At 42.1% G+C, this 12,157-nt stretch overlaps 1 protein-coding gene across 1 annotated transcript; it reads left to right on the forward strand.

The window, feature by feature from the left end:
- Positions 1-1,402: 1,402 nt before the first annotated feature.
- Positions 1,403-5,868, forward strand: SPINK9 (serine peptidase inhibitor Kazal type 9). Its single transcript, XM_068159791.1, has 4 exons — positions 1,403-1,635; positions 3,769-3,788; positions 4,595-4,722; positions 5,236-5,868. Exons 1-4 carry the CDS (start codon positions 1,572-1,574, stop codon positions 5,279-5,281), a joined length of 258 nt encoding a protein of 85 aa, XP_068015892.1. The 5' UTR covers positions 1,403-1,571; the 3' UTR covers positions 5,282-5,868.
- The last annotated feature ends 6,289 nt before the right edge of the window (positions 5,869-12,157 follow it).

Raw genomic sequence — 12,157 nt, forward strand, 5'->3', positions numbered from 1 at the left:
CCAATGCCCATTGAAATCATATCCTCTCTTTTGTGGTCTCCACCTCAGAGGAATATGCACAAGTATCCAAGTTTAAGAACAAAGGAAAATTTAAGATGAAATCACTGAAGTTAGTGCCTTTAAAACATTTTAAATCTTCAACCAAATCCTTTCCTGTCCTGGAAATGGAATTTGATGGCTTTTTTTGCTTCATTTTTTTTCTTTTCCCTTTTAACTGATGAGAAATTAACCATTTATTCATTTCCTATATTCTTTATAGACAAGATGATCTGAATCCCTCTTGGGATGAGTTAGTGGCACCCAAGGTCTGCTTGACATACGGTAACCTTTCCTGTATGAACTTTCAGTCCCTCTGCCTTAGTGAAATCAGCACATATGACCCTAACTCCTGCATGGGGGAAAAGGCCCAGGCTATCTTGCAAAGTAGGGCAGGTCATCACTGAAATACTGTGCATTGTGACAACGTACAGCGACCTTTCAAACTGAGATAATTTGCACATCTACATTGTAAATCAGTACCGAGAAGGCCGTTCTGGAAGGATGAACTCAAACAAAGCTATGGGGGCTCAAAACTTCATGTTGCTTTGAACTCCATGAAACTATGATCCAGATCTGATTTTCCCATCGTGACTCTATCTGTGGTCTGTATTACAAAAGCCAGAAAATTGTGCCTATTGATTAAGTCACTAACACATTGGTATGATGGAGTCATTTAAGGAATCCCATACAAAACCACACCTATTGCGCTGGAAAGAGCAACAAAAAAGACAGGCAGGCAGCAGGATCTGCTCCATATGTCCATGACAGCACACTAAGCAGTAACTCACTGGATGCACAATGCCTGGAAACTCCTCGCTTCTCTTTGCTAGGCAGTGCAATACAGGGTATTTGCTCCTTCTCTCATAAAGCATTGATTCTGAGCTCTAAACCAGTGGAACTCTAAAGGCAGAACAACACTGACAGATTGGGGGATCTTCTGGGCTCTGGAGGTGAGAGTATGCACATAGAAGACAGAATTTTCCAAGCAGAAATTACTACCACAGCACAGTCTGAAGGGCTCAGTAATCAGCATCACCTCTACCCACAGACAAGGGTCTCCAAAATTCTCAAGATAATAGGAATTAAGCATTCCAGCTCTACTTTTGGCATGCACTCAGTAAGAATTGGGTTTTTTTTCCCCTGAGAATTTTGCTCAGCTCCAAGAGTCAATATGGCAATAACAGAACCACCTTACTGAGTCACTCCTTGAGCTCGCTAATGGAGATGAAACAGTTAATTAGGCAAGGGGATTAGCCACAGCACAATACATCTCCTTTATCAACACAATCCATGCTGTGACGTTCATCTTTGCTGACCTTCATGCTATACAGAAGACATTCTTATTGATACTACCCATGGACAACACCTTCTTCTAATTAGCCTCTCCAGAAGAGGGATTTCATCATCAGGGTTCCAGCTGTGTGTTTGTGTGTATATATATATCTGCTCTCACACACACACAAGTGCACATCTAAGCTAAGTGTACTGGAATACCCAGAGCACAGCCTGGCTGGGGAGCAGCTCCAGAACCCATGTCTGCCATGAAGATAACAGGCGTCTTTGTGCTTCTCGCCCTGGCACTTCTTTGCCTAGCAAGTGAGTAACATCTTTTACTTCTTGATATATTGCAGCTGTAGTGTTCAAACACTGCAAGCTTCTCAGTCTGCTGCAATGGTTTCTGGACTTGGGTGGCAGAGGGGGAGTGAAATGTTATGCTCGTGTGCTATTTAGCAAGCAACACTGCACCAGCACTGTGAATCAGGAATGCAGGCTGCACTGCAGCTAAAAACTGAGCTGTAAATCCTCACAACCAAAGCAGAGTTTTACCTATTCCTTAACCTTTTTTTTCTCCATCTGAGCAGAGAGCTTGGAGCTGATGAGGTCCTTGTCCTGTCAGACTTGATGAGGTCCTTGTCCTGCCAAACTTGATGAGGTCAAACTGAGCAAGCAGTAGACAGTTGATTATGCACAGGCCACGTAACATGGCTTTGAATAACCTCCTTATGATGTTAGTTTGCCAGGCTGGAGAGAGCTTTGAGGCACAAGCTGCTCTATGGCAAAATAGGGAGCTGGGAGGAATTCCACGAGCCTTCACTTAGTGCAGTTTGGGGGTTTTAAGAAAAAATTGCAATTAAAAAACAAAACCAACCACAAGTAAATTGAAACAATAAATACATTTAGACTTGAGAGTCTAAATCTTCTCTGCTTGCAGTACAGCGGTTCAACAGCATTCTGAATGTGAAAGAAAAGCAATGAACATGTTCAAAGAAAAATTGTTCAACAAGATAATCCATTTTGAGCAGCTGTGAAAAGTTTGCCTTGAGAACTGTCTCAAAAAGCAGGCTGCTTGTGAAAAATGCCAATTTCAATCAACTGGCAGGGGTTGGATGGAGCCTGCTCTGTCAGGCTTTCATTAACTGCAGAAAACTGAAGGAATGTTGCTTTCATTAGAATTCCAGCAAATCCCTTCCTTCAACTTTCTGCTCCATCTTGTCTGCACTAAAACTTTACGGATCAATACTTTTGGAGCCACTTTGTGTTGTTGTTTTATTATTCATTCCCAAATACACAGTGGATACCACGAGGTTACCTGAGAAAAAGCACTGGGTTTATGGAAGAGGGCTAAATCTGAACCAATGCCAGAATAATGAAAATTCATCCAAGCCTTTGGTGACATAGACTGCAGCTTGACATGGAGCCTTATTTATGCCAGGTTCCTCTATCTAGGACAGCTTTATTTGATGGGAAGATGTAAGCAGCTCCATGAAAGGAAGTTTCAGTGGAAAGCCCAATGGCTTTAAAGACCAAAGAAAACTCCATGTAGTCAGAGAGAAAAGTGCTAGAGCTGCACTGTCTTTTAGATCATAGTGCATTTTCTTCCTGCTCCTTCTGTACAAAAGCCTCTATCTGATGTCTTTTAAGCCCTGGAAGCAGCAGAACGACAACTGAAGGACAGGAGAAGAACAAAATACATTCCTAAAGAAAGTAAGACATGTGTCACCCTAGCAGAGCCATGCCAATCTTACCTGATTGCTTTCTGGGAGGTGTAATTATCATTGTTTTGAAGAAGCTGCTTGAAGCCCCACCTGAGAACAGGGTTCCATTATATTAGATGCCGTGGGTATACAAAATAGGAGCCAATCCTTCTGCCAAATAGTTTGAATCCATACCAACAGGCATGGGAAAACACTTTTAAAGGTGGCATTATGATTCAAATTGCATCATCATATTTATTTAGTGCTATATTTTCATGAAGATATGATCCTTGTTACTGACAGAAAAGCAAAATATAAAAGGATTGTGTGGCTTTCCTATAGCCACAGCTGATTCTTTTGGTTTTTTTAATAAGCTTGGGAGCCAAACCCCAGTCATGCTCAAGAGCTGGCTCATCCCAAACAGACTGGCCATTGAGCACAGTATTGACTCTTGGGTCTTCAATCTTTTGCTGGTGAAAAGGGAAACAGTATCTTTCATCCCCTCCCATGGCAGAGGCTGTTCCAGTTGCTGACAGATTTCTAGGCTAAACAATACAGTAAGCTCTACTTTGTTTAATAGGTCCTGACACCTGGCTCCTATTAAACACTGAGAGCCTATGTCAGTATTGACTTTCAAGGAGGTCAGTCTTGGTTTTGCTGGAAGGGCTGCTACTAATGAATACCTCCCAGCTGCAAATTCAGTGTTCAACAGTGTTTTTTATTTAACCTTTTGTGATTCTCTTTTATATTGCAGATGCTGACAAAGAGAATGAGGTGAGTGATTTTCTCCTTTATTTCTGGATAAAAATACGCAGTTTGTGACTTTATGAGGGTTAGGAAAGACAAATTAAACATAATCAATTTAACAAAATCAAGTGCTGCCAAAGGATTGAAGTTTTAAAGAGAAATCCTGTGTCTATGTGCTCAAGTTTAAATAGGACTTGACTTCATTCTGCCTGGGCAGATCCTTCCAGCATCAAGAGCTGGTACTTGTGCAATAGAGACAGAAGCTCTCCACATCCCTGAAAACTAGAATTTACCAGCAACTGCAATCAGGCAGAAGAAATTCTTAAGCCTCAACTCTTCTGTAGATGGAAAAGGGCTGTATTTTTCCTAGTGAATAGAATAAAGCAGAGTAGAGTAGAGTAGAGTAGAATAGAATAGAATAGAATAGAATAGAATAGAATAGAATAGAATAGAATAGAATAGAATAGAATAGAATAAACCAGGTTGGAAAAGACCTTTGAGATCATCAAGTCCAACCTATCATCCAACACTACCTAATCAACTAAACCATGGCACCAAGTGCCCCATCCAGTCTCTCCTTAAACACCTCCATCACTGTTCTGACAAACAGCAAGGTCCTTGGAGGTGCTCAGCACCTGACATGGGTAGCATCATACACCTCAGTCAGAAGGAAGGTTTCAGGCCTAGGTTCAGGTAATCTGGAGCCCCACTGATTGTGCTGCTCCAGAGCAGCTGACAAGCTTGTCCAAAAGTTTTGTACATTTATTATTTCTGTAGGTGAATGGAGAGTGTGAGAAAGAGGGCTGCTAAGCAAAATTATCATGTCTTTGCAGGTAGACTGCAGTGAATACAGGAGGTTAGAGAGAGGAAGACCTATTTACTGTGAAAGACTCTACCAACCCTTTTGTGGCTCTGATGGGAAGACATATAACAACAAATGCTCCTTCTGCAAGGCAGTCCTGTAAGTATAACACCTCATAATTACTCCTGATTAAGTCAAAACCTGGGATTAGCTGATTTGTCTGGTATTGACATTGCACTTAAATGCTATCTTTTTTGTTAAGGTTTGCTACTCCTCTGTTTCTTTGATTGATCCTTGTAGACAAATTGCTTCTCCCACCAATAAAGTCAAATAGATCTAAATGAATGGCCTTGATATTTGTGTTAGCAACTTCCTAGTCTAGCAGAAGCTGTAGAATTCATACAGTAAAGAGTGCAATGAGCAACACAGGCACCCAGACCCAAATCAGGCCACATAACAACTCAAAGGAGGCACTGGAAATATCTTGCTCCTTATGGAGAAAATATGTCATTTGAAAAAGATAATGGTTCATGAATTGATGACTTCTTGTCTGCTACAAATGTTTGCAGTGTCTCCTCTCTTAGCAAGTTGTTGGTTGAAGACTTCAAAGAAGTCTTAGTTCATAATGTCATTCACTGTCTGCAATGTCCATGTCCCTCCTTTCCTTTGCAGGAGAAGCAGAGGTACCTTATTTATGAAGCAAGCAGGGGCATGCTGAATTCTGCATGACAGAGAAGAGCGCTGAGAACAGCTTCACACTGCCTTTATCACAAGATCTTAATTTAATTTCATTCATCCTGCCTGTTCTGATGATGGGGAACAAAGCACAAAGCAGGCTTTTCAGCAGAGCTCTTGTCATTTGCTGCTTCTCTCTACGTCAGTGTTGGGATTGAACCGCCTGTCCGCCCTGCAAAGCACTTCCTCAGGATTGTCAGCTGAGTTTCTCAGCTCAGGACTTTCCTGTTTCTGTAACAAGTTCATTTTCACATAAGCCCTTCCTGATACATTTTTTCTCCACAGTTAAAGTACAAATCTTGAGGCAATGCCACCTCATTTTAGTGGACACAAGTCAGTGCAGGCGTCGCCTCCGCTCTCCTTGTTGGTGAAGTGCTTTCTTTCATTTACCCAGAAACTCTGCAGACACTTTTCCAAGGCCTCAGCCTTCCCAGGCAGTGCTTTGACTCTTCCAGTTTTGTAGCTAAATTTTAAATTCTCATTTTTATTTCTAGCTTTGTACAATTCTGACTCACATATGTTGTAGTTTGCATGTTTATTAAATAAAAGTTGCTTCTTTTGTTGTGTGTCCATGGTGACCTCTATCTAGAGGATAAGTTTACTGCAGCCACTGTTCACAAATGAGGTATTTCCCAAGGTGCAGAAAAATAATCCCAGAGCACAAGCTAGGGGCAGAAGTAAACACAGAAGTTGTAACACTGATAAAGAGCACTAGATGGCCTCACCTTATTGGAATTTACCCTACAAGATGGCTCTTTTTGGTTTTTTTTTCCCTTGAAATCATAGAATCATAGAATCAATAAGGTTGGAAAAGACCTCAAGGATCATCAAGTCCAACCTGTCACCCAACACCTCATGACTAACTAAACCATGGCTTCAAGTGCCATGTCCAATCCCCTGTTGAACACCTCCAGGGATGCTGACTCCACCACCTCCCTGGGCAGCACATTCCAATGGCCAACAACTCTTTCTGTGAAGAACTTTCTCCTCACCTCAAGCCTAAACTTCCCCTGGTGCAGCTTGAGACTGTGTCCTCTTGTTCTGGTACTGGTTGCCTGGGAGAAGAGACCGATTCCCACCTGTCTACAACCTCTCTTCAGGTAGTTGTAGAGAGCAATAAGGTCTCCCCTGAGCTGCTTCTTCTCCAGGCTAAACAACCCCAGCTCCCTCAGCCTCTCCTCACAGGGCTTGTGCTCGAGGCATCTCACCAGTCCTGTTGCCCTTCTCTAGACACTTTCAAGTGTCTCAATGTTCTTCTTAAATTGAGGGGCTCAGAACTGGACACGGAACTCTAGGTGTGGCCTAACCAGTGCTGAGTACAGGGGCACAATGACCTCCCTGCTCCTGCTGGCCACACTATTTCTAATGCAGGCCAGGATGCCATTGGCCTTCTTGGCTGCCAGGAAGTGAAACAAGCCTGGTAAACCATAAGACTACATAAGCTTCAGAGTAGCGTCCCTGTTAAATCCTGCCATTGAAAGGTGATCATTAATTATTCTGTGCAAAGGCCTGGGGCTCTGGACAGTCAACCTAAGAAGATTCTCACAACATGTCTCCTTGCCCTGGATGTGTCTTGGCTGAGAAAGATCAAAATAAGAAAACAAAGATCAATCTGAGAAAGAAAAGTCAAACTCTGATGTTTCATCATGATGTCAGAAAATTCAGCAGACAATTTGGGGATATTTTCTGCCTTCTAGCTTGGCTTGTTGTAGCTTAAGTGGATTCTCACACCATCTGCTTTAGCATATTGAGATTGTGAACTGATTGTGCACCAAACCTAAGACATTAAATTTTCCATGCAGCTAATGCAGATCCTCCAGGGTGACTTAGAGCCCTTTAAGTTGGAGGTCTAAAATCATAACACCACAGACCCTCACACCTACCACAGGCTCCTGGGATTCTAATTTGTTTCTGGTAATTTCAGACATGAAACATTAGACAAGGGCAGCTGGAGAGCAATACTTTCCAACACAAGGTGCTTGTGCTTTTTATCAGCTTGGGCTAGCATCATGGGCTGGCCCAGAGCTGCAGAAGAGCACACCAGCATTTGCCACACACCAGAACAAAGAACATGATTTGCAAATTGCTGTAAATGACTGAAGAAAATGCTGAAGTGGCTGGACAATCTGGACAGTCAAGTTCATGTGATGGAGCAACAACACAGAAATATGGGGTAGGAAAAATGTATGTAGCTTGAGTGAGCTGATCAAACATGCTCCAAATCTGTTTGCTAGAAAACCAAATAGAGGTAGCCAGATATTGGCATTGAATGGAAAGATAGAACTCATTGAGCATCAGAGCTTTCAAACCTCTGCACTGAAAAAGTACTCATACATTGTTGGTGTATGTGTTTAAACTTGGAGGAGAAGGAAAGGCTTTCACAGTAAGGTCTTATGACAGTTTCTTTTCTATGACAAGAGGTAATGAAATACAGGTCTGAAAATGAGATGGGGTGGATTCCTGCAAAAGAAAATTCCATTGCTCTAGTAAAGCTACTTCACTTCTCCATACAGCCTGCATTGTATTTTCGGATACTGTTGTTACTGGCATTGTTCTAGCACGATAATTAAAAGCATATGAAGAGCACTGTTGCTCCATGTGCTCAATGAGAGGTACCCTATCACTAAGACCTCAGAGACTGACCTGGAAGGCAAGCCATTGAGGAGGGGTGTAGCCACTTTGATTAAAGCTTCTTATATATCAGAGGTGTATGGGTGAGGCAGAACCAACACCCAGATCTCCTGACTCTTACACTAGCAATTACCTTCTTAAAGACATCAAGGACAAGATGAAAAACTACCAACTATGCTCTACAGATCCTATCACATAAATCAGTCTTTAGATCAGGCCAGAATCCCATATCTCTGGATTGAAAATAATACCAGGTGACTGACTGATGAATTCTAATGGAACAGAATTCACATTCTACTGGCTTCATTATAGTGCACCAGTGTCTGGTCAGCTTGGAGAGCTGCATTCTAACCTTGCTCTAAAACCAGTGTGATAATGATCAGGCTGCTCACACTCAAATAGCTCAAAGGTTATCTCATGCTTGCAGACCATTTTTAGTAATTACAGTTATTCAATGTTTCTGAATCTTATAATAGTACTAAACATTTTTAAACAAACAAACAAACCAATACAACACAATACAACAAACCAAACCCAGGCCTTTAGTGTCACAATTTGAGAATACAAGCAGAAGACATTTTTGACTATTTGATCTTAAGCTCATAACATCCTGAACCTCAAGGGAGAACACCTTCCAGTGCTCCCTTTGTAAATATGTGAAATCACAGAATATACCTCTACCCCTATTGCCCTTCACCCCCATGCCAGCCCTGAGGGCAGAGTACAGACACTAAGATGCTATACTGTTTGGGTTTTTTATTACCTACATTGCTAAGAATTTATTGTGTTTATAATCATAGAATTGTTCAGGCTGGAAAAGACCTTCAAGACCATTGAGTCCAAGCATTAACCTACCACTATCAAGCTCACTGCTAAACCATGTCCTTAAACATCATGTCTACACATCTTTTTAAATACCTCCAGGGATGATGATTCACCCACTTTCTTGGGTAGCATTTCTGGAATCTGTTTTCATTTCTTAATTGTCTTGCAGCACAGTCTCTTAGGCCTGCTGTTTTACCAGACACCGCACCCTCGTAAAGGAGAGGAGAGGTGCATGTGGTGACTGTTAGCAGATTGCATCTCTCAGCGGTACCAGCACATTCTGCCACAAAGGGCTCCTTGTAACCTTCCCACAAGCTGACAAAAACTGATACTCCTTGTCACTAGTGTGTGAAATTAAACAGCCAGTAGTTCATACAAGTTTCTAAGCAATACCTCTATCTTTGCAAGCAACCAAAGAATGTCACGTGGCTCTTCTGAACGCACTTCACTGAGCATCTGAACTCTCTCACTGGGGAATACAATTCAGAAGAGTCCAGATGACACTAGAGAGGTACCTTCTTCTGTGAATTCAAGTTCTCAGCACCAAATTTGTTCTACAAATGTATGCATCATTTTTTCATGACCTTTCCATAATTAAAGAATTAGTGAGCAGTGATTATATGACTTTGTAAACTTCCGTGACTGCCAAGAGCACTATGGGTCCTGTAACTGCACTATTGCAAACAGGTAACAGTCCAAGATGAGACAACTTTCCTTAACTGGAAGAGACATGTAGTCCCAGAACCCTCTATATTTAAATTATGTCTCATGGCCAAACACATGGACAGTTGGAAAAGAGAAGCCTGAGAAGGGGATCTTGTAAATTCATATAGATATCTAAAGGGTGGAGCCCATGAGGACGGGGCTGGGTTCTTCTCAGTGGTGCTTAAGTTAGGACAAGAGGCAATGGCTACAAACTCAAACACAGGAGATTTCACTTGGACTTATGGAAAAATTTCTTTACTTTGAGGGTGACAGACCACTGGACCAGGCTGCCCAGAGAGGCTGTGGGGTCTCCTCTGAAGACTTTCAAAACCCACCTGAATGTGATCCTGTGCAATCTGATCAAGGTGAATCTGTGTTAGCACGTGGGTTGGACTAGATGATCTCTGGAGGTCCTCTCAAACCCCTACCATTCTGTGATTGCAAGCTGTAACATCCAGGTATGGATACCAACACTATGGTGGCATTTCAATCAAACAGGCAAGCAACACCAGGTATTAGCAATATCAATTAAATCTTTTTACAGTATCAGTGCTATGCTAATGGCAAAAGTTTTGTAAAATGTTGTTGAACACTTTTCCAGGGTAAAGAGGAGAAAACAGAACTCACCTTTTGTAAAAAGAGAATATTTCTACGTGAAGAAGACACAAAATCCTGAGGCTAGATATTTAAACCTTGGTGAAAATACTACCGATGTGGAAGAGGCATCCTGTATGTCAGAATCTCTTTGATTCACTTTTCTCAGGTATCAGCTGTGGAGAAAGGAGCAAAAACACTAACTGCTGACTCAGTGATGCAGGTGAGACACACTAGTACCCATTTCTTATAAATATGGAGAGAAAGACTATCCTTGGAAGACAATGGTGATGTGTTGGGAGTTTTGGTAATGCTAAGGGATTTTTTTCTAAGCACTACGTTGCAAGAGTAGGAACAGACACATGAAAAGCCATGCATAAATTTTTCACAAGGTCCTATAGTCCATGTGCTCTCAGATTAAAGTTTCAGTTTGGAGATAAATGGGTATTTAATAAAGTGCTCCCTTAGAACCTTTAACTTTTAGAGCGTTGATGAGTTTTTCCTACCCATTTTATATGGAGTTAGTGCCTAGTTTGATTGGGATGGAAAGCATTCCCTGTCTTGGAAGGCTAAAGCTTAGAAATATCATCCTTTATTTAGAATAGAATAGAATAGAATAGAATAGAATAGAATAGAATAGAATAGAATAGAATAGACCAAACCAGGTTGGGAGAGACCTTCAAGATCATTGCATCCAACCCATCAACCAATCCAACCCACCCAAACAGCTAACCCATGGCACCAAGTACCCCAAGTACCAAGTACCCCCATCTCTGATAGGCTGGTAAGTATTGAGAGACTCTTTTCTTTAAAGCATACAGGACTGTATTAATTTCCTCATTCTATCACTGGGTCATTCTTTTTATGTTCTATGTGGCCACCTTCTGCTTTTTCTCAGTACTGAAAGAATCTTACAGGAATATAATGTGCCAGGCCGTGGGAAGATTGTACGAGGTGTTGGCCAAGAGACACTCCTGTTGTCTTCCACGTAACATAGCAGCGACGACGTGAGAAGGTGGCTGAGGGATGAGGAGAAACAAGACTCAGAGCAGTTATTTGATTTTGTAGTCATGAGAATTGCTTCCAATATGCCAGAGGGAAAGCTAAACAAGAACACTTCCTGAAGCCACCTCACAGCTGAGCAGATAAAGAGTAGTGTATGGCTAAACGTGACTGCTACTGCATGTCTTTGCTGTGCAGTGTTTCCAAAGGGGTGGTTTTGGTGCTTCTTTCTACATCTTTTTTAACTTTATATTTATTTTTTTCCCCTAATAGCTTCTCTGTGACTCACTCTGCTTGTTCTGCAAAGTTGAACTAAAAATGTATTTTGTTTTTTTCACATTTTACCACAGGGCTTTGTGGATTTTTTTTCTGGGGATTATTATTAACCCAGTAACTGCCTCTGCACGTCGGCCACAAACAGTCTGCTCAGTAATAAATGGGCTTTGCTACTCAGTTCCTTGGGGTCTGCATGAAATGTGCCTCCAAGATGTTTAGTAAATTGCCTCTTTTTTTTCCTTTTTTGTTTTTTACTGGGATAAATGCAAACCCCCTCATTAAAACATGGCTTCAGTAAAGGCTCACGAAGTGTTGCAAATACACTGGCAAAGGCAGCCAGCAGGACACCCGGTGCCAGGCTAAAGCCTCTGCAGATGACGTACAGCTATCACTTGGCAATTCGTGCACAGCTTTGGGCCCGGATATGGTTTTTGTAAACTACTTTCCTCTCCCTGTGTGTGCAAAGTGACCTCAGCCACACTGTAGCCTGTTTTAACTGTTTTCAATCCACAACGCCAGAGGTACACTGCCACACGTGCGCGGTTTATGCTGCTGTGATACAAATCCTCGCCAACCTTTCAGGGCTACTTCAGTTCTTTCTCTTAAATTCTCAATTTATGTCCTTGTACCTCACATGGCATTTAATGCTCACAGGGATCTGACCTGGCAGTCTCTGCCCTGTCACCGAGCTGTGGACACGCATTCCGACAGCTGCCGCTAGGTGAGGCGAGCCCAGCGTAGCAGAGGCTATGGCGGGACCCACGCCCCGCACTGCAGCCACCACAGAGATGGCGGCCCCCTGGGCCACACATTAAAGATGACAGAC

The sequence above is a fragment of the Melanerpes formicivorus genome, unplaced genomic scaffold, assembly GCF_026170545.1.
Source record: "Melanerpes formicivorus ecotype bairdi unplaced genomic scaffold, bMelFor1.0.p_v2 SCAF_2, whole genome shotgun sequence".
Classification (NCBI taxonomy): domain Eukaryota; kingdom Metazoa; phylum Chordata; class Aves; order Piciformes; family Picidae; genus Melanerpes; species Melanerpes formicivorus.

What these genes read in the sequence shown, in the direction of transcription:
- SPINK9 (XM_068159791.1), top strand. Translation starts at nt 1,572, where the DNA reads ATGTCTGCCATGAAGATAACAGGCGTCTTTGTGCTTCTCGCCCTGGCA. An exon ending in GGCACTTCTTTGCCTAGCAA is followed by an intron (nt 1,636 to 3,768) that starts GTGAGTAACATC and finishes TTTATATTGCAG; the next exon opens with ATGCTGACAAAGAGAATGAG. An exon ending in ATGCTGACAAAGAGAATGAG is followed by an intron (nt 3,789 to 4,594) that starts GTGAGTGATTTT and finishes ATGTCTTTGCAG; the next exon opens with GTAGACTGCAGTGAATACAG.